Raw genomic sequence first — 20550 nt, forward strand, 5'->3', positions numbered from 1 at the left:
GTAATACATACAGACAGAGAGGTAAGAGAACCCTGCTCACAAGCTTGCAATATATATATATATATAGTATTGCAGCTAAACCATTTGCAAATTCCCAAGCAACAGAAATACACTTCATGGCTGTTTGTTCTGTTCAAATGTCAACTTTTTAAAGCTTAATGTGACTCATGGAAAAGAAACGGTTACTCAATTTGCAAAACTATCAACAACTAACTGTACTGTAACGGCAGAGCTACCAACAGGTCATGTTTTCAGGATTTCTGTCTGTAGAAACAGGTGGGATAATTACTGACCAAGAAAAATAGATTAACTCACCTGTGCTTGATTAAAGAAATCCTGAAAACATGAACCGTTGGTAGCTCTTGGGGCCTTTTTTTTTAAACGGTGTAGAAAAAAAAAGGACAATTCAGACATTTGAAAAAAAAAAAAAAAACATTTGTAAATTCCCCATTAAACAAACACTTTTATTTTGTTTTCCTGACATTTTTTAGTTTTACGGTCTTTAAGACGACAACATATGAAGCAGACTAGTATTAAATAAGTGCATGTAAATGGTATAGTAGTCTATACAGGTATTTGTAATACTTGATAGTCAGGGTTTTATGGATAATAGGTTTTGGCAATTTGTAGCAACATACCTAAAATATAGTAAATTACATTTAAAATGACCTGTATGGCTGCTTGTCCTCTCATTAAACATATAGCAGCGCTCCCACACAATGATTCTGGGAGGGGGTGTTAATGATCCGCTGAATAATATTATCAATTCTGATTTTCTGCTTTCTGGATAACAGGTTTCTAAGTGAATGATCCCATCCCTGTAGTTGTAACGCACTGCAATTTCTATGCACTCACGATATCACCTGACCTCTGAACCTGAGCAATAGTCTATTAGTTATTTTAAAAACTCTCTTTTAGTAAACGCTAAAGGAGTATAAAAAACACCATGAACAGTCATTAGGTGGTAATCCCCCTTATACCTTCCAGTCACCAGACTTTCCAGCCCTGCTACACCCACTCTCCGTAAATGTGGTACCTGACCTGGTGAAACTGGTGTCACATTGGTTCTAGAACTTCCAGAATTTGTGAGTTTGGGTGCTGGGCACTCTCTTCCATAACAGTGTGGGGCGAATGATTGAACGTTGAGAGGTCCTGTGGAGAAATATCACAAATCACTACTCAGTAGAAAGAGAGGGGATAGTCCAAAATGGGCAACTAATATAACTTGTGTAGTATACAGGATAGGGTTAGATACAAAAATACAACATCCAGCAGACAGAAGAGGAGAAGTAATGGACAGTCTCAGCCACAACATTATTAGGAGCAAGAATCTTCCAAACCTGTTCTTGGTATTTGGAGACTGGTGGTAACTAAGAAATCCCCCAGACCAGCAGAATGGTGGATTCTGCCTCAGGCGCTCATATTGTGATCGGTGGAATTCTGAACCAGTAGGACAGGGGACATCACCAACCTGAGGACTCTCCATCAGCTGCATAATGTGCATCCTCTCCTATCATCAGACAATATAAACAACTTTGTAAAAGACTCCCTAGTATGAAGCAGCACGTTCTGTGCTCCTATAGAGTTATTTCTACACTTTACATTTTTTTTACTCACAATAAAAAAAAAAGGTTATTAAATTGACTTATAACTGACATAATGTAATGCAATATGAACATTAAAAAAAAATCTGCAAGCTAGTAATTGTTTCAGGCATTGGAAATAGTCACATTACACTGCTCCAAACCACTGGTGCAGTGTATGTAATGTGTAATTTGCTGGCTTAGTAACAGGCCACATTATTACTTAATGCTAGTCTTATTTTTAAGAGTCAGTAAATGTATTGGTGGTTTGGCAGCCATGCAGGTCACACCAAGTCTATCCTAATTCATCATCACTCATGACTGGAAGTTGTTATCATGCAATTTCAAGCCGCTCCCAATATTACCAAGCACTAATAATAATAATATGCAGAAGCAGTGCAGAGCATTACTTACCATGTTTGTGCCCAATGTATGCCGATTCCCTGCACCCACCTTACCAGCAGCTGCACATGTATGGAGGCCTCCAGCTGCCCCGGGAATAAGTCTGCAGTCACTGATCAAGGGTGTGCCATACAGTTCTAGGAGTGATCACTAGAGGGCAGCAAACTTACTGTCCGACAGAAGAACCCTTCTGTCTCCTCCAGACATAGGCTCTCTAGCCATGCTGAGAAGACTCTATGGTGGCCCAGCAAGGCAATCACTGTGGATCAATGGCTCAGGTCTAGCTAGACACTGGCAGGTGCTGGAGAAGGTGGGCTAAGGAAATAAATGGACTTATTTAACCAATACGTACTGTAACCACTGAGGTGTCTGGTGTGGATTACATGTGTGCACCTAGCAGTATTATTATCTGACTTGTATTGAAGTGACAGAGTACAGTAGACTTAGGGACCCTGTATCTCCAGCTCAGCCTGAGGTGTTCTACAGTAGGAATATATTCTTATGTTCTCTAAGCTGTGGTTCTAAGTCACAATTTATATAATACAAATTAAACATAAATAATGTCACATGTGGCCATTTACTTCTTAGGCTAAAGTTCATGAGCATCTATATATGGTTGATTCACTGCAGGCAAATAGCATGAATGCTGCATGACAAGAGGCCGCTAGAGCTATTAAAAAATGCTGGAGAGAAGGAAGACTCAGGGGTGCAAGAGACCGACCTCCAAATAAATTTACAGTTCCTAAAGTAAAATTAAAACAATAAATTCTTTCTGACATCCTCTCCGTGTCTAAAATAAAGTTGTTTCCCAGTCCCATCACTTCAATACCCCCCCCCCCCCCCCACACACACACACATATACACCTTCCTAGAACACAATCACTTGTCATGTCCATTATTTTGCTATTTTATTACTTAGGAGTGATTTATATAGTTGCCACTGTCCAATTTCCAGTTATAGGCCCAGGGAGTGTGTTATGTGTTTTGGTGGTGGGAGGGGGTTCTTCATGTTTCAAGTTCTTTACACATTCTTACAAAATTACTGTAAAACCTTCTTCATTCTCTTACCTTTCAGTACTGAGCAACTACACAGTACAACTCCTCCGATTCGGTTTACCGAGTGCAATTCTCACCCTTTGTTCTTATTCTCTGGCTTTATAGTATTGTATTTAACTACATAAATAGGTCACTTAAAAATGATGGGAATTATATTGCACCAAATTGTATCTAGACAGTACCATGCCTCAGGTGCGCTCATCAGCATAGTGTCCTTGATAATATTGGCAACTATAGACTTACTGATCCACATTATGCTTATTTAAGAGTTGCCATTTATTTTTACTAACCTGTTGTCTTCATGAAAGCCTCTGACAGTCTGTGTAATCTGACGGTAATTGTAGAACAATAGAATACATGACACCATGACCGATTCTGGAGAGTTTCAGGTATGTTGATGAGTTTATGGCTTCATTATACTTGAACCCATAACGCACAGCTTTGCTTAGTCCTTGAAGCCATCCCGTTACAAAACAAAAGCATAATTCCACTAATCATATAATTATAGTATAATGGACCCATTTCCTTGTATTCTAAACAGGAAAAAGTAGCTCAAAACTTCATTACATCAGTGGAATACCCTCCAGACCTTCCCACTTGTAGCTTTCCCTGTTTGGAGAAGGCTGTGGGGGACGTGAGCTGCACCAAGAAAAATAGTGACCTGTCAACCTTTTGTGGACTTTATACACATAATTTAAGTAGAACCAAATGGTAATTTTTGCTAACAGCAAGCTGCAGGGTGGATACTAGATCATGTTAGATACACTGTGTAAAAGGGTGTAGCTTATGGTTATCTTCTTTTTAAATGTCTCCAGTTTCCCTCATGATAAGGTTGGTCCCCACTGCTACTGATGTTTGCTTGTTGTCACAGGCTTTGAAATTTTGGAAGCAAAAAGGACATAGGAGTGACATGAAGCAAAGGCAATTATTAGATACACTCTACTAGAGAATGTATCCAACACATCATAGCAGAGAGCCTTCCATTACCAAACATGACCATTTGGATTTACTTAAACACAAGAGGTTTAGGACAGCCAAATTTGACACCTTGGTGTCATTGACCAACCAGCACAAGCAAGTCAGATCTGAATAACCAAATTTAAAGTAGCTGTTGCCATATTGCCAAATATCTGGTGATTTATCCAAACAGCCCGATCAGTTGGTGGAGGAGACAGTTTAAAAAATAAATAAATAATAATGTGTTGGTTGTGTGTTCCTTTAATAACCTACAAATAATTTTGTGTGGGTTCGATTCCACTTAATTTATCTTCGTCATGTTCACTAACAAGCCTTAAACTGACAGTATCTGTGTACAGATTTGATTATTAAATATATGGATGTGTCCCTCAATATAATGCTGCTTAATGTATGCAATGCTGGTGAATGCACAATTTACCAACAAAATACAGATGACAAGAAACACACAAAGGCTCAGGTAAATGCACTTTATTCTACAAGCCAACAGTAATTAGTCACCTTAACGAGGCCCAAGCCCCTCACTACAATAAATTATGGCATAGAAAAGGATGGGGTGAGTGTATATGCACACTCGTACAATTATGTATACACATTAGTGTTCCTGACCTCTGGTTAGTACTGTAGGTAGACCGCTCTATATACAAGTCCTCTATACTCAGACTCATGTACACACACGTCTTGCCGTGCACACGTAAGTGAATAAATGTGGATTTATATGCACGCGCATGTGTATACCAATACAAACAGATATGGCATTTCATTCAATGGGCGTATACTTATTTATGTACCGTTTTTCAGTCTACTTACACCTATAAATAGTTTAGTGTCTCTATGAGGCACAATATTATATAAATACATATATGTGTGTAAAAAAAAAAACTATATACATAGTCACACACATCTACTCACACCTACTGCTACAAGTCGGTATACTATAGTCATATATAGCTGTAATTATATTGTGTACGGAGATAGTACCATTGTGCGGATACCCACAAATAGATCGGTATATGTTATTAAAGTCAGACTAAAAAGTGAGGCCTTTATCTTTTATTTCGGATTAACACTTCTCCAATGTCCGTAAGTCAGGTAGGCAAGTTTGGATCGCCAGCAGAGGCTTAATGGCATGCTGAGACCTGTAGTTCCCCCTTCTAAATTGATGTATTAGCGCAGAATGTATTGACAATCTATGATTATGCTATAGGTTCCTGACAATAAAGAGTATATATACCAGCCTTCTTCTATTGCTGTGCCTTATGTGTATTTGAATGTGTGTGTAAATCCAGGGAATATCCCACAGACATGTAATGCTACTGGCATAATTATCATGCAACTCTAGGCCATGCCTGGCCAACCTGTGGCTCTCCTGGTGTGGTGAAACTACAAGCCCCATGATGCTTTGCCAGTAGATAGCCAACCAATAGATGTGATGGTATGCTGGGGATTGTAGTTTCTCCACACCTCGAGAGTCACAGGTTGGCCAGGCATGCTCTAGTCTAATGATACATGGCATTTTGACTTCACATGGCCAGGGGTCAATGACATGTAAAATTAGGGGCCCCCTACATGGGTTACCCTGTCCTGTGACTGATGGAAGCAGAATGCCACATTTTTTCCTGTCAGTCGCGGACTGTGCGACACAGATGGGAATGTTATAGTATTAAGGGGGGAATTCAATTGACCGCGAGTTGTCTTTTTTAACACCGCGTTAATCATCATTTATTTATATAGCGCCACTAATACCGCAGCGCTGTACAGAGAACTCACTCACATCAGTCCCTGCCCCATTGGGGCTTACAGTCTAAATTCCCTAACACACACACAGACAGACAGCCACGCAGACTAGGGTCAATTTTGTTAGCAGCCAATTAACCTACCATTTTAACACAATTTTATATAATTTTCGAGTGACTTAACTTTACCCGCGATTCAATTCAATTTTTAAGGCAGCGTTTTTTTTCTTAAAACGGTCCTATCGCGCTCTAGTAGAAGGTCTATTGAAACTATAGCGTGGTAACGCGGCACGTTAAACAGGTCAATATGCTGTTTTATCTCGCACCTGTTTGGGGTGTGTTAAAAATAAAAAAAAAAACTAAGAAAACTATTTGAAATCATGTAATAATGAAAAAAAAAAGATAAACTATGTTTATCAGTAATGCATAACATGAAAAAGTTGATTTTATTTAAAAAAAAAATTGTTAAGAAGCCCCCATAAAAATAATTTAAGAAAATCACTAATTAATTATATTTATGTATGTTTTTTGTACTAATGTGTATGTATGAATGTGTTTTGATATGGTATAGATGATTCTATAGTTAGAAATAGTGAAATAAAAAAAAATATGCTAAAGTACTGTATGCAGATATTATCAAATAGAAAGGTTGAGTAATGTAATCTAATGTATGCAAATGTAAACCCTCCCCTTCACTCCCCTAAAAATTCGCTAGCACCAATGATTAACGCGCAATTGAATTGCATGAGTTTTAACTCTGCGTTAACTAAAAACAGTCGCTATAGCAGTTAAAAACCCACGCAGGATATTTTTTTTTTTAATACTGCGGTAAAAATTTAAAAAAAGAAGAAAAACTTGCAGTAAATTGAATTCCCCCCCCCCCCCCCCCAAGAGACTTATTTTACACAATTATGACCTACGGTCTCATAACTGATCACAATTCACAATTGCCCGTCTAGCCTAACCCTAAAGTGATTAGCCAGCAATGAGCAGTTCCTCATTTAGTTTGTGCCCCATTCCTCATTCCTATCACAGGTTCCTAGTGAATGATCAGGCTCCACTGCGAGCAGGAGATGGGTGGACTAAAACATCACCAAACTGTGATCAATCCTCAAAGTAAGACACCTCCTATCAATAACGATGAGGATATAACACACATGGAAAACATAGACAGTTTACAGTGAATCAGAGGTGACACAATTACTCCGCTGATCTTGTTAATAAATGTGCAGATTTACGGACACAGTACTAAGAAGAGCTCTGTGTGACCTTAAAGGGCATTTTGTGATGGACCTATCCTGAATGTACGTCCAATCAGACACCCGGATCTTCCTTTCCCCCAAACAAATCCATGACAATGTTTTTCCCACACTGCTAAAGGTGGAGGTTAATTTGCTTTTATACAATCTATAAACCCTTACTGAGACTTTCCACTTAAAACTCACAAAAAGTAATTTACTGGACCTACCTTTCGAGTAGGGCCTGGAGATAAAGCCCTACACTAATCTAGACAAAGATTAATGACACCAGTACTTATCCTGGTACTAGGGTGATATGCACCAGGGCAAACACTTTTTTGGCACTTAACCTCATGCAGAACTCCTGTGTTGACCAGTCAATGCCGGGCTGAGCATTATGGGTAATGTAGTCCAGTACAGCTGGAGTTTGCCATACTCTAACATATATCTCTAGCCCCAGCCTGCAAAATAAAGCATGAATGGATCAAAAGTTAATTACAAGAGGAGCCACGGAGAGTCTAAATTACGGGTCACCGGGCCGCTGTTCCACTGTTTGGCATTCACAATCTTCTACTTATACCTTATATAGACATAAAGGATACAATACAGAACAGACAATTTTGCTCCCCAATCCGTCTCTCTGTACCCAATAAACGTCTCCATGGAAACGTGTTTTGTAACCATTGCAATAATCCATTACTGCACTAAATACTTTCTTACATTGATCCTGATTTTACACCAGTAGCACAACATGTCCGTCTATGTTCCCGTTCCGTTTATACACCTTGCCCACCACACGTATTTGCATCTAATCCGTTGGTAGTGTATACATGATATATTGTCAGAGTACATGTCGGTATATTTGCTTGTCTTAACAGAAGCATAATGTAGCTTTATTGCACAACATCTGTATAGAGAAACATGGAAAGTGTTGCAAATTGTCTAACCTTGTTCCTAATACGTCTATTCGTAGACTTGTCAATCTGTTTTCTTAATTAGTACTCCTTAAATATATCCTGAAAGAACAAGTATCCCCACAACAGTGAAGTTTAGATACATTTAAACAATGTATATCGTCTCCAAGAACTCATCTATAAAAATAACCGAATACTTTAAAGGCAACAACAGTAAAAAAAAAAAAAAAAAAAAAAAAAAAAGTACTGTATAACTGATTTTGGTGTACTTCCCTTTTAAAGCGTACCCATCACCTGCACTCACACTGGGGGCAGCCATTCTTTGGGCTGAACCATTATTCTTGAGAATGTACCATGTGCCTCAGGGATGTCACTTTGAGCCTGTCAATCATTTGACGGCATTCCCCCGAATTTTGGAATAAAATGGCTGCTGTCATTGTAGTCCACAGGTACATTTTAAACCTTCATCCTCCACTTTCAAAAGTGTCACTTATTGCATTGTTGCTCTTTCTGTACCCTGACATTTTATTAGACCTCATTCTAACAGGTCATGATATGGGGATTTCCATTCGTGGCACTAGAGACAATTATTAACGTATAGAAGAATACCAAATCACAAGAGCACGGATATGGGGGCATCCTTCACACCTGGCCTGCACGAGACCATAGAGTCTTAATCAAGGGCTTGGATTTCTCCTTCTCCAAGATTCATCCTCCAGAACTGAACATTTATCGAACACTCACTGTTCGACGACTAATCCCTTTCTCTACGTACGTCCTATAAACATATATTGTTCTAGGGGTGAGAGTTACTCCCTGGAGAGAAGACCAGGAGGGACATTTATAAAGACTGACGTAAAACTGATCAATGTTCCTGCATGATACATTTAAAAATGATGCGCTACCTCCAATTATTCTTGGCATTTTTCCCTGGTTATTTCTGTGATTATTTGTTGCCCTAAAAAGTTTTGATTTTGGAACCATAATAAATGTACCGCAACAAATTTAACCCGTCCCTTTCACTGCCAGAATCAGGGGTAGAAATGTAAAAACACCAATTTAAAAAATGACACGTGTCACATCTCTGGAGGAACATTCATTTGAAGCAATTTACCAACCTTCTTTATCCTACTCGCCAGTTTTTAGAAACCTCTTTCCATACCTGTAATAAAAGGACAACGTATATGAACAGTGCGGGGTCGCTGGGATCAGGGGTTTGGGAGATCTGTAGTGTGTGCACATCTTGTTTAGAAACTGAAAATACTGTACAATATGCATGTTTGTGGCCCCGACAGGTGGGACGTGCCAATTTCCCTTCCTTACACGGGGGGGCATCTAGCTTCTGCCCGTAATCATCTGTGAACCGACGTACATTACGCAAGAACGCAAACGTGGCCATCACTGTATCGGTGCAAATATTCAAGGATTAAAAGTCATAATAGAGAGGGGGGCAGTTTGTGTCTTAGTGGGTATGAGGGTCTAGGGGGCCAAAAGAAAATGGAGATTCAGCAGGAAGTAAAAGAGGGATATAATATTGCTGTTTCCAGGATGAAAGGTGGGAATTAAGTCTCGGAGTCTGATGGACACTTGAGAAGCCACCTTTGTTTCCGTCGCTCAGCAGGAATTTATATCTCCTGAACCCCCATCCTGCTCAAACTCAGGTCCCCTTCATCCCTGGCCTTTCGGGAAAAGTTTTTGTACCCTTCCACCCCACTGCCTCCACTCTCTGCCCCCTGCCTGTGTTACACAGACGGCGCCTCACTTATCCCTTGCGTTGGGCAAGGGATAAGTCCTCCTGTCACCCCTGCTGCTCCTGCTACTCCTGCCCTGTGCCGCCTCTCACAGTGACCGCGATGCCTCATGAAGCTGTCTCTCCACATGAACTTCTTGGCACACACTTCACATTCGTACGGTTTCACCCCAGTGTGCGTCTTCATGTGCTCTGTGAGGTGATGCTTCATCTTGAACTTTTTCCCACATACCGGGCAGTCGAAGGGGCGCAAGTTGAGATGCATGTTGACGTGACGATCGCGCATGCTCTTGTGCGAGAATGCTTTCCCACAATGGCACAGGAATATTTTGCCACCTTCTCCCTGGCTCGTCCCTGACCCACCTTGCCCAGCGGCTCCATGCCCTGAGGGCAAAACCAGCAGCTGATTTCCTTGCATGTCCAGCGGCAGAAGAGGAGGACCCTGGGGGTAACCTGAGCCACTGCCGGATCCTTCTTCGTAAGGCATGCCATCTGAAGGCTCACAGAAATTGACCTGTTCCTCTGGGGCATTGAGAGTGCGGACATCACTAATACTCAATTGCTCTTCCTCTTCATCTTCCTCAAGCTCTTCATCATCATCTTCTTCTTCACCTTCACAGGTCAACACCAGACCCTGGTGAGGTCGTTCCTTCTTCACGTACACCCAGTGTCGCTGTGGCACAATGCTAGGCCGTCTGTAACTGGTGCAGCTTGCGACAGAGACTACACCTACACCTTGCTCTTCATCACCACCGGCCTCTTCTGCAGCCTCACTAGCAACATCGCTCCTCCTCCTACTCCGCTCGGCACAAGACTCTGGTGGTGCCTCTCGAGGGCTGAAATAGTTGCTACTGCTTGGGGACTGGTTCTCACTGGCTCTGCCGGAGTGAGGTTTCTGCGGCGTGGGACCACCGCTGTTCCCTGCTGCTTCTCCGCAAACAGAGTTGCTGCCACTACCTCGAGACTCCTTTAGAAGCTCGGAGCACTTATCCACAACGTGCCACATCTGCAGCACGCTGCCCACAGTCAGGTAATTGACAATCTCATCGGCCAGCATAGTCAGGCGTCCTGTATAGGCAGCACATAGTACGGCCTCGAATGCCCCTGGATCTACCACGCCGGGCAAGGCCACGCAGCTCATTCCTTTCAGCAGCACCTGGTCGTGGAAGTAGGGCGAGGAGGCAGCCAGCACCGCGCGATGTGCCCGGAAAACGCGGCCTTGGGCGTGGATGGAAACGTCGCAGAGCTTTCCTTCCACGCGCTGCTGGTTGAGACTCTCGAGGAGGGAGCTGGCCACATCTGGAAAGTCCACATGGATGACAGGGCCAGAGGGGTCCATGATAGCGCAGGAAGAGTGGGGGAGCACCTGAAGGACAAAGGGAGATATAAAATTAGTGACAGGTACACACACAAATAAGGACACTACATTCAAAAGGAAAATATATTGAAACATTAATTGAAAAATGGTTGTTTTGACCGTTATTACACAGCAAGGCCACGTCCGGTCATCTTTCACAAATAATAGTATACTAGGCGCTCTCTTCCATTGGAGATTATGGTTGTATATTTTTGACTTAATAGATTCAAGTATACAGTAATAGGAGATTATCTGTGTAGAATGACATATTCAATTTGGGGGCAAGGGGTCTCCGGAACGCCCTTGCGTCAGAGATTTTACAGGAATCTCTGCTCATTATTACTCGCACCCCATAGATGTGCCCTGAAAAAATTAGCAGAAATTCCTACCATAATGGCCAGCAATGTGCACAGTGGCCATCGGGGTGATGTCTGTGCACCCTCCCCTACCACCACATTCCTTATGCTTCAAATGCAATTATTTTAATACAAACCCTATGTTGCCGCTGTGTATTTCACATTACAGCTAGCTGTTGTTGCTGTAGCCATATCCAGCTCCCAAATCAACAGTTTATCCTGTGTGGCCATCAGATGGTTCTGCTATCGCCACTTTATTAGAAGCGCAGCCACAGCAGAGCCCTGCAGCACACCTGATCAGCTGCAGATGGCACTGCATACAGGTCAAATGGTTGTTGAAAAGGCCTGGCCAACCTACAGCTCTCCAGGTGTTTGTAAAACTAGTCCCAGCATGCCTTGCTGGGGCATGTAGTTTCAAAGCTCCTTGAGAGCCACAGGTTGGCCAGGCCTGCTGTAGAATGATGGTCACATACGCATAACAAGCTAGTTATGGGATATAAATTATTTCCGACAGTTTTCTTGGTGTGATTTAAAAGGGGTGCGGCTTAAGAAAAAGGGGGTGTCCTAAACTTTGCCACACCAATTTTTTATTTTTTTTCTATTAGTGGCAAGGTGCCAGGACTCACTGCTCTACACAGTACCTATGCCTGTTGTCCCCCGAGCACTCACTGCATCACTCACCAACACATGATCAAAATCCTACAGCAGCCAGTTACTCACACTGGGATTTTATATAAAATGTATATTAATCTGAGGCTAACTGGAGACGACATTAAATGGACATATTCAAGCAATACAATGGGAAAATGTGTAAGAAAGGAAATTTAAAGGACAACCCAACCTAGGGAGAACTCTAATCACCGCAACCACTAGGGGAAGAAATCCCCCTACTAGGCCCCCAGGGACCCTCACTGTTACCTTTATATCACTTCATAGCCCCAGGGATTTCAGCCAACCAGCTAACAAGAAATATCACAGACAGAGAGCACAACACTTTATTAAGCCTGGATAATTAATCTGGGGAGGACATGGCCGGTGGAGTGTAGTAGATTCAACATGCTTTATAAGATTTACATCAGAGGTGGGCAACTAGCAGACCAGAATGGTGGAACATGCTGCCCCTTCTTAACTATAGTAATGTCTGAGCCTTAGTCTGCTTCCTGGTCCTCTAGATTGTAAGCTCTCAAGAGCAGGGTCCTCTCTGACCTCTGTCTTGTGTTCTGTACCTTCTCCATCAATCGCATATATCCATGTTCTGTTTCTATTTATGATTATTTTTGCTGTACGAGTTGCTGCACTAAGGAGCCTTAGAAATATTTGATGGTGGCTCGGACGTCACAGGATGAGCACATTATATTCAGTGTCTATATAGCAATTTTGTGTGTGATGATGATGATGTAGATGATGTCACCCACCACTGATTTATATCTGTATTACTGTAGACATGTTCCATAGCAGACATCGGCTAAATGCATGCATCATTCTCACTTTGTACAGTATTATTATACCTTATTCCCGGCACAGTCATTGACATTTTCAATGTGTTTTTTTTATCATGTCAAACCATATATAAATTATTTTGTGTGTTTAACATTCATTTTAAATGCACTTAGAAGTGCCTTCCATTTGCATTTAACATACTCCTGTGATAACACAGGGAGTCATCTTGTTGAAGCCCACCACACATGGGAATGCATATGAAAACGCTTACTGCGTCTCATTGCGCTTACAATGCGCTGATGTAGTGGCGCTACAATGGAACAAACAGCATTCAAAAAATGCAGCACAACATAACTTAAAAATGTGTAAAAACACAAAGAGATCCTTTGTCATTCGTCTTTGCGTGGGTTTCCTCCAGGTGCTCCGGTTTCCTGCCACACTCCAAAAACATACTGGTAGGTTAATTGGCTCATCTTTTGGGGTGTGTGTGTGTTATAAAATTTAGACTGCAAGCTCCAATGGGGCAGGGACTGAGGTGAACAACAAATATTCTCTGTACAACGCTGCAGAATTGTTGGCACTATATAAATAAATGGTGATGATGAATACATATACATATATATATATAGTCTCAAGACGACAAATTAAACATACCAAGGACTCAAAGCATAAAACAGAAGTGACAGCCACCTTCTATGGGAGATGGAGGAATGGAACACGAGATATAAATGATTTGTTATATATGTCAGAGAGATCTCAAAAATCCTATATGTACCTTCCACCCAGCTAGTTTGTGTTATTAGAAATAAAGTGCATTGGGGGAACAGATATGGGTGATTATGTAATGAGAGGCAGGGAGTACATTACCCAGCAAATGGGGTATCCCTGGAAGAAGTGCAACATACACACACATAGCTATGTGCGAGATGAATATGCATGTATGTATGTATATATATATATATATATATATATATATATATATATATATACACACACACACACACACACACACACACACACACATATATATATATATATATATATATATATATATATATATATATATATACACACACATACACACACATAATTACATACACCTATTACAGAGATGTGGCTACTGCTATGTATAACTAACTGTACAGCAGTCTCCATCCCTGCACTATAATAAATATACACACGGCAGAGTGACTGTACAATGTATATAAATGCAGCAATGGCCCAGATCTCACCCCCTATGGAGACACAACCAGTGACACCCCCTATGGACACACTCACACACACCCTGCACACAGCATTATAATAACACAACAGCTTATCTCACCCCAGGATTGTCTCTTGCTGGCTCTTTAACACCCTCTGTGTCTCAGGCCTCCTCAGGCTCCGCCCCCTCAGTTAAAGGCGCGCAGCGCACAGAGCCCCTGCCAGAGGGTAGCTAGTTGGCCGACCAAAAAAGATTTTGCCTTTAAAGATGAAATCACAAGCGCCGCCAACGCGGATTGGTCGATGTGTTCTGTAGGACGCGCCCCTTTTGTTTCAGGCGTCCTCGTCTGCTGGGCCTGTGAGCTGGAGGTGATTGGTGCACGGAGCTGTCAGTGAAGAAAAGAGGCGGCTACACAGTGACTATCCTGTGCCGTGATTGGCTGAGGAGCTAAATAGAGGGCTTTGTGTGGATTCAGACACACAATGTATATGGATAGATTTATGTCTCAGTGGGGTATACAGTGTATTACAGGAGGCCTGTATATATGTATGTAGGTATATATATATATATATATATATACATGTATATATATATATATATATATACACACACAAACTATACAAGAATATATATATATATATATATATATATATATATATATATATTTTATATACACATCAGTGAAATGCAACAATGAATAAATCCCCTGGTACTCCACTATCAATATGGACTGCAAAATAAAATAGCACATCCCATATTCATTATTTTTTTTACAATCAGTTAAGTTAAGCAGATAAATAGTTGTACACAATTATCATGTATAAGGTGTTATATAATGTATATCCTGCAGAGATTGTGTTACCTTTATTTATATTATATATAGCAGCCACAGTTGTATGAAATCTCTGAAAAGAAGATGTCAAGTTTTACCCCTACAAAAAAATTGCATTGGGGGAATTGAATTGGCCGCAAAGTGCCGCCACGCACACACCGCCTCAGTGTCCCACTATGCACATTCCGGCCAATACGGTATAGAAATCTCTCACTTTTCCTTGCATGTCTATGGGACACGAGGGATAATGAGCAGAGGTTTTAGTAAACGCTCGATGTGTCTCTGCAGACCGTTCAGGAAACACATCGTGGCACCTCGTGGGCAGATGAATCCCTCTCCCCATGAAAGAAGATGGTTTACATAAGTGGAATATTTCATTAAAAAAATATAAAATTCAAACAAGATGTAAAAGTTGTAGAATGTGTGCACCTATAGACCTAAATATATGTATCTCATACAATATGCAGCTGCGATGAAAAATAGCTCATAAAAATTAATTAAGAACAATTCCTCTTAATCTGTACCCATAAAGGATGAGTGCTCACATTCCTGGTTACAGGACTTTTTTGGGGGCTGCACCCACTAAGAACTTTTTACCTTTGCATTCTGGCTGGAGAATATGCAAAATGTGGCACTTACATTTATCAATATCTCATTGTCCTATAGATTGTAAGCTTGCGAGCAGGGCCCTCTTACCTCTGTCTTATACAGTATTATTTTATTAGTGTTTGTTCACGATGGCAAAGCGATATGGAATTTGCTGGCGCTATATAAAAAGATGATAATAATAATAATAATAGTTTTGATATATTGAGTTCGATATCGTTGTGTCTAGATTGATTAATGTATAATGATATAAAGGGTATCTCCACACTGATTTGGCAGGATCGGGTGCTGTTCAATGCAGCACTCAGTATAGTCTGTCTCTCTGTGTGGTGTATAGTTCTGTAGCAGTATGATTGTAGCAATATGTTGTACGTCACGCGTTTCCCCATGTAATTATGGATTCATCAGAAGTATTTAGGTGAGGAGAAAGGGAGGAATATTTAAGTTCACATTGACCAATCAAAATTACAACCCAAATTAGTCCACCATTAGCCCTTAAAAAGCATTACAAGATTTGCAAGCCAAGTTCTCTCATTCTCTTTTATTACTTATGTAATGCACCACATCTTAAATATATGATATATTTACCATTGTTTTATCATATAACATCAATTCTCATCCAAACCAAGGGATGGACAGAAGATTGATATTATAGAAAAAATAAAATAAAATGAAAGATACAATGAAAACCATAAGGATATATGTGGATAAGGTTGGGTACACACTACAGGTTTTTCAGTCAATTATCCGGCCAAATACCGGATAAACAACCGTGTGACCCGATATCGCATTAGTGTGTATTCTTGCACGATGAACGACAGTCGTTCCAAAGTACCGATCATCGTTTCATTTGATTGTTCAGCAGAATTTAAAATCTCCCTCAGCTATGGGATGTCATCTTTCCAATGTTGTGCAGTGTGTATGCACTCGCAATCAGGATCTCCATTAAGTTTACAGAGTCATGATCTTTTCAGCCGACGATTATGACAGTGGAAGAGCACAGATCTGAGGGTAAATCTTTTAAAACATGTATAGTTTGTATACAGAAATCTGCATTTTTTTTGTTGTTCAGTCGTTGATACCACATTGGTCGAAAATTTCTGCACTGTGTACCCAGCCATCAAGAGACCATGAAAATACATGTGTATGTATAAGGGAGACTTGGAAGTTGTTCAAAAAGTGGTTCCATTATGCTGGCGGGGTTGCGGCCAGATGGGATCTTTTCTACATATATGGTGGACCTGCCCTAAAATATCATCTTTTTGGGACCGAGTTAGGACCCTCCTCTACTCCCTCCTTCCGTGTCCTGTCCGAAAAGACCCGTAGTCCTTTCTTCTCTGCTATCCCCTGACTGACAATGACAGACAATCCACAAAATTAGCTTCCCACATCATTGCTGCAGCGCGATGCTTAGTGGCCAAGTCATGGAAACAAGCCGAGTCTCCCACTATGGCGGCCCTACGCTCCTATATATGGTTCAATGCCCAGATGGAACAGATCACACACCATTTACACAATAAGGATGATAAATTCGACCAGATTTGGGCTCCCCGACTTTACATGTAAACCCTTAGCTGCTTCACCAGCTCCCTCCCTTTAAGTGAACCCCCTTAGTGAACCCCCATAAGAGCGAGCGGCTCTTATGTTGTCTGCTCTTCGGAGTTGTCCCCCTTCTCGAGTTCTTGTGAAGTACATTCCTCTGCACTCTATTTTCCTCTTCCGGCGACGACCAGTGTCTCCCCCCCCTCCCACCTCATATTCTTGGAAAATGTTATAGAGTTTGAGCAATTGGTGCAACAATTGTTCCTCATTTGTTTCTCCTATTGAAAATGTGTTTTTGTTTTTATTCGAATGTTTGCCTTTGCATTGTTATCTACCTATGTCTGTTTTTTTGCAATGTACTAATTGTTTATTCCTGTTTGTATATCAGTGTTATTTTTCAAAAATAAATAGTTAAAAAAAAAAAAGTGGTTCAATTTTTTAATGTCATTTATTTAAATTAAACATTTCATTAAAACAATCCGGCGCCATTGTGCCTAAACTATAAAGCCAAAAAGTCTCCCTCATACATAACTTTTGAATCGGTCCTCCCCATGCTGGGTTAATTTAACTTGTTTTTTTGTTTTTTTTTTTAAATTCTTTTTTTATTGGAAAGAAAATTAAACAGCTTTTACAAATATATCTGTTTTGAATTGAACGATGCATTAAAGTCATTAATAAACATTGCATATAAAGATACAGTTACACGAATGAGGTGTGTCTTTGCACCAGTATATAAAAAACAAAGTACCATTTAGTATACTATAATACATCATGTAGGGATGGGGGAAAGGTCAAGAGGAATACAGACAGGGAAGGAGGGATAGATCAGAGATGAGAGAGAGGGGAAAAGGGGGGGGGGGTTCACCTATTCCACTGAGAATATAGTGGTGAATCCTTAAATTCAAGCCACTTAAACCATATATAGTAATACTCCCTATATTTGTCTCTTGATGAATAGAGTATGTCATCCATTATTCTGTAGGATTCTAGACGGGCAAACCACTCTTTGATGGTAGGAATATTCTGTGATCTCCAGTGCACCGGGATCACAGCCTTTGCCGCGTTGCTGAGGTTTTTAATTGTTGATTTTTTATATTTTGAGATGGTCAATTTATTAAGATTCAATAACCAGTATTTGGGGCAATTAGGTGGTTCGACGCCCATTATTTCTTTTGAAATCAAAAGAACTGCGTCCCAAAAAGTTCTAAGAGCTATGCACTCCCACCATATATGCAACGGAGTACCTGGTGCTGACATACATCGCCAACACAAGTTTGACATCCCGGGTACCATCTTAGCCAGCAAGTTGGGGCATCTATACCACCTAGTCAAAATTTTATATTGTGTCTCCACCACCCGTACACTGACCGAGCTTGATTGAGTGCGTAAAAGGATATTTTTCCAATCTTGCTCGGGAATCGTGCAAGCCAGCTCCCTTTCCCACTCCCTAATGAAGGTAGGTTGTTGGTTATAAGCATGTTCAATGAGAATACTGTAAATGAGAGACAAAGTATGATTAGGATATAATGCAGTGGTACATATAGATTCAAACTGGGTAAGCGACCTCCCCACCGACTCTCGGACCTCCGAAGACCCCAGAAAATGGCGGAGCTGTATATATCGCCAAATCTCCGCATTTGGTAGTTCCCATTTAGCTTGGAGAATGGTGAAGGGTAAGACTCCAGACGCGTCCACCAGCTGGCCAGCCCTGCGAAGTCCTGCCCCAATCCAACATCTGAATGTCTGTCTAGTAAGTCCTGGAGGAAACTCTGGGTTGTCAAATATCGGGGTCAAAGGCGAGTGTCGTGAGGAAATATGAGGAGCCGCGCGTAATTTGGCCCATCTAGCTAGGGTTGGCGAAACAGTCGGGTGGATGATTTTAGGGAGTGAGTGTAGCCATGATGAGAACTTAAGGGCCTTGCCTGCGACGTAACTCTCTATCCAGACCCATTGTTTGTCCAGTCTCTGCCTTGTCCAGTCCACCACTCTATTTAGTATGACCGCATCGTAGTATAACGCGAAGTTGGGTAATTGTAGCCCCCCAGCGTGTTTCCGCATATATAAAATGTCATGTTTAAAACGTGGGCGCCTCCCATTCCATACAAAATCCCTAACTGCTTTATGTAGCGTCTTGAACCAGGAGGTGGGAAGGTGTATAGGGAGAGTTTGGAGCAAGTAGAGAATCCGTGGTAATACATTCATCTTGACCACGTTGACTCTGCCTATCAGAGAAAAGCCTTTTGGACACCAGTTTTTCAGGTCTCTACTAATTGTATTGGTGATGGGGATAAAATTGTCCTCAAAAATCTTTTTGTTATCCTTATTGATAAACACCCCCAGATATTTAAGTCGTGAGGGATGCCACGTGAATGAGAATGCTGGCTTCAGGCCTTCAACCACTGTCTCGGGCGCAGAGATGTTGAGTGCTACCGATTTTGAATAGTTTATTTTAAAGCCAGACAGCTCGCCAAACTGCTGAAATTCTGACACTAAGTTAGGAATTGAAACCACAGGATTAGTGAGGATTGCCAGGAGGTCATCCGCGAAAAGCGCCAATTTAAAGCTTTTGTCTTCTAACCGTAGACCAGAAATATCAGAGTTTGCCCGGATGGATCGAGCTAATGCTTCCATACACAAGATAAAGATCAACGGAGACAAGGGGCATCCCTGTCTGGTACCGTTGGATATTACAATGGGTTCTGATAGTTCCCCGTTAACCCGGACTCTTGCCGTTGGTTTCATATATAAAGCCTCTATTCGGGCCATACTCAATGGACCTAAACCCAAGTGACTAAGGACCCCCCTCATAAATTCCCAGTCCACTCTATCAAACGCCTTTTCGGCGTCTGTGGATAGTAAAACCGTAGGGATGTTGGCGGTGTGTGCGTATTGTACCAAATTAATTATCTTAGTGGTATTGTCCCTTGCCTCCCTTCCCGGGACAAACCCCACCTGATCAGAATGAATGATTTGGGTCAGATATGGTTTCAATCTATTTGCAATCAGTTTAGCGTAAAGTTTAATGTCCCCATTAAGTAGAGAGATGGGTCTATAACTAGCACATGAAGCTGGATCTTTCCCTTCTTTTGGCAATACAGTAATCTGGGCAGCTAGTGTTTGAGGGGAGAAGTGTTTCTGGGCAGAGACAGAGTTAAAAGCCTGGAGCAAAAGAGGTACTAATTGTGTTTTGAAAGTTTTGTAGTAAAGAGTGGTAAAACCGTCCGGCCCCGGGCTCTTCCCTGATGGCGTCGTCTTAATCGCCTCCTCTAGTTCCTCAGTCGTAAAGGGTTCTTCTAACAGTTGTACAGAGTCCTCATCTAGCGTGGGAAAATCTATGCGTTCAAGGTATTCTGCTATGCGGGTCTGTTTAGTCGGGAGGCTAGATGTGTTAGATGTGTCAAACAGATTATAAAGCTTGGTGTAATAGTCCCGGAACGCCCCAGCGATATCAGAAGTGTGAACTAGTGTGGACCCTGCGTCTGTCTTGATCTGGGGAACATATAGTTGAGCTCTCTGTTTGCGCAAAGCACGGGCCAGAAGCTTCCCTGGCTTATCTCCC

General features: G+C 41.3%; 1 protein-coding gene across 1 annotated transcript; it reads right to left on the reverse strand.

Moving 5' to 3' along the window:
* Positions 1 to 6922: 6922 nt before the first annotated feature.
* Positions 6923 to 14196, reverse strand: ZBTB22 (zinc finger and BTB domain containing 22). Its single transcript, XM_075186446.1, has 2 exons — positions 14132 to 14196; positions 6923 to 11020 (listed from the first exon to the last, which is right to left on the reverse strand). Exon 2 carries the CDS (start codon positions 10991 to 10993, stop codon positions 9647 to 9649), a length of 1347 nt encoding a protein of 448 aa, XP_075042547.1. The 5' UTR covers positions 10994 to 11020; positions 14132 to 14196; the 3' UTR covers positions 6923 to 9646.
* Positions 14197 to 20550: the final 6354 nt, after the last annotated feature.

Source organism: Mixophyes fleayi, chromosome 9 (assembly GCF_038048845.1).
Source record: "Mixophyes fleayi isolate aMixFle1 chromosome 9, aMixFle1.hap1, whole genome shotgun sequence".
Lineage (NCBI taxonomy): Eukaryota > Metazoa > Chordata > Amphibia > Anura > Limnodynastidae > Mixophyes > Mixophyes fleayi.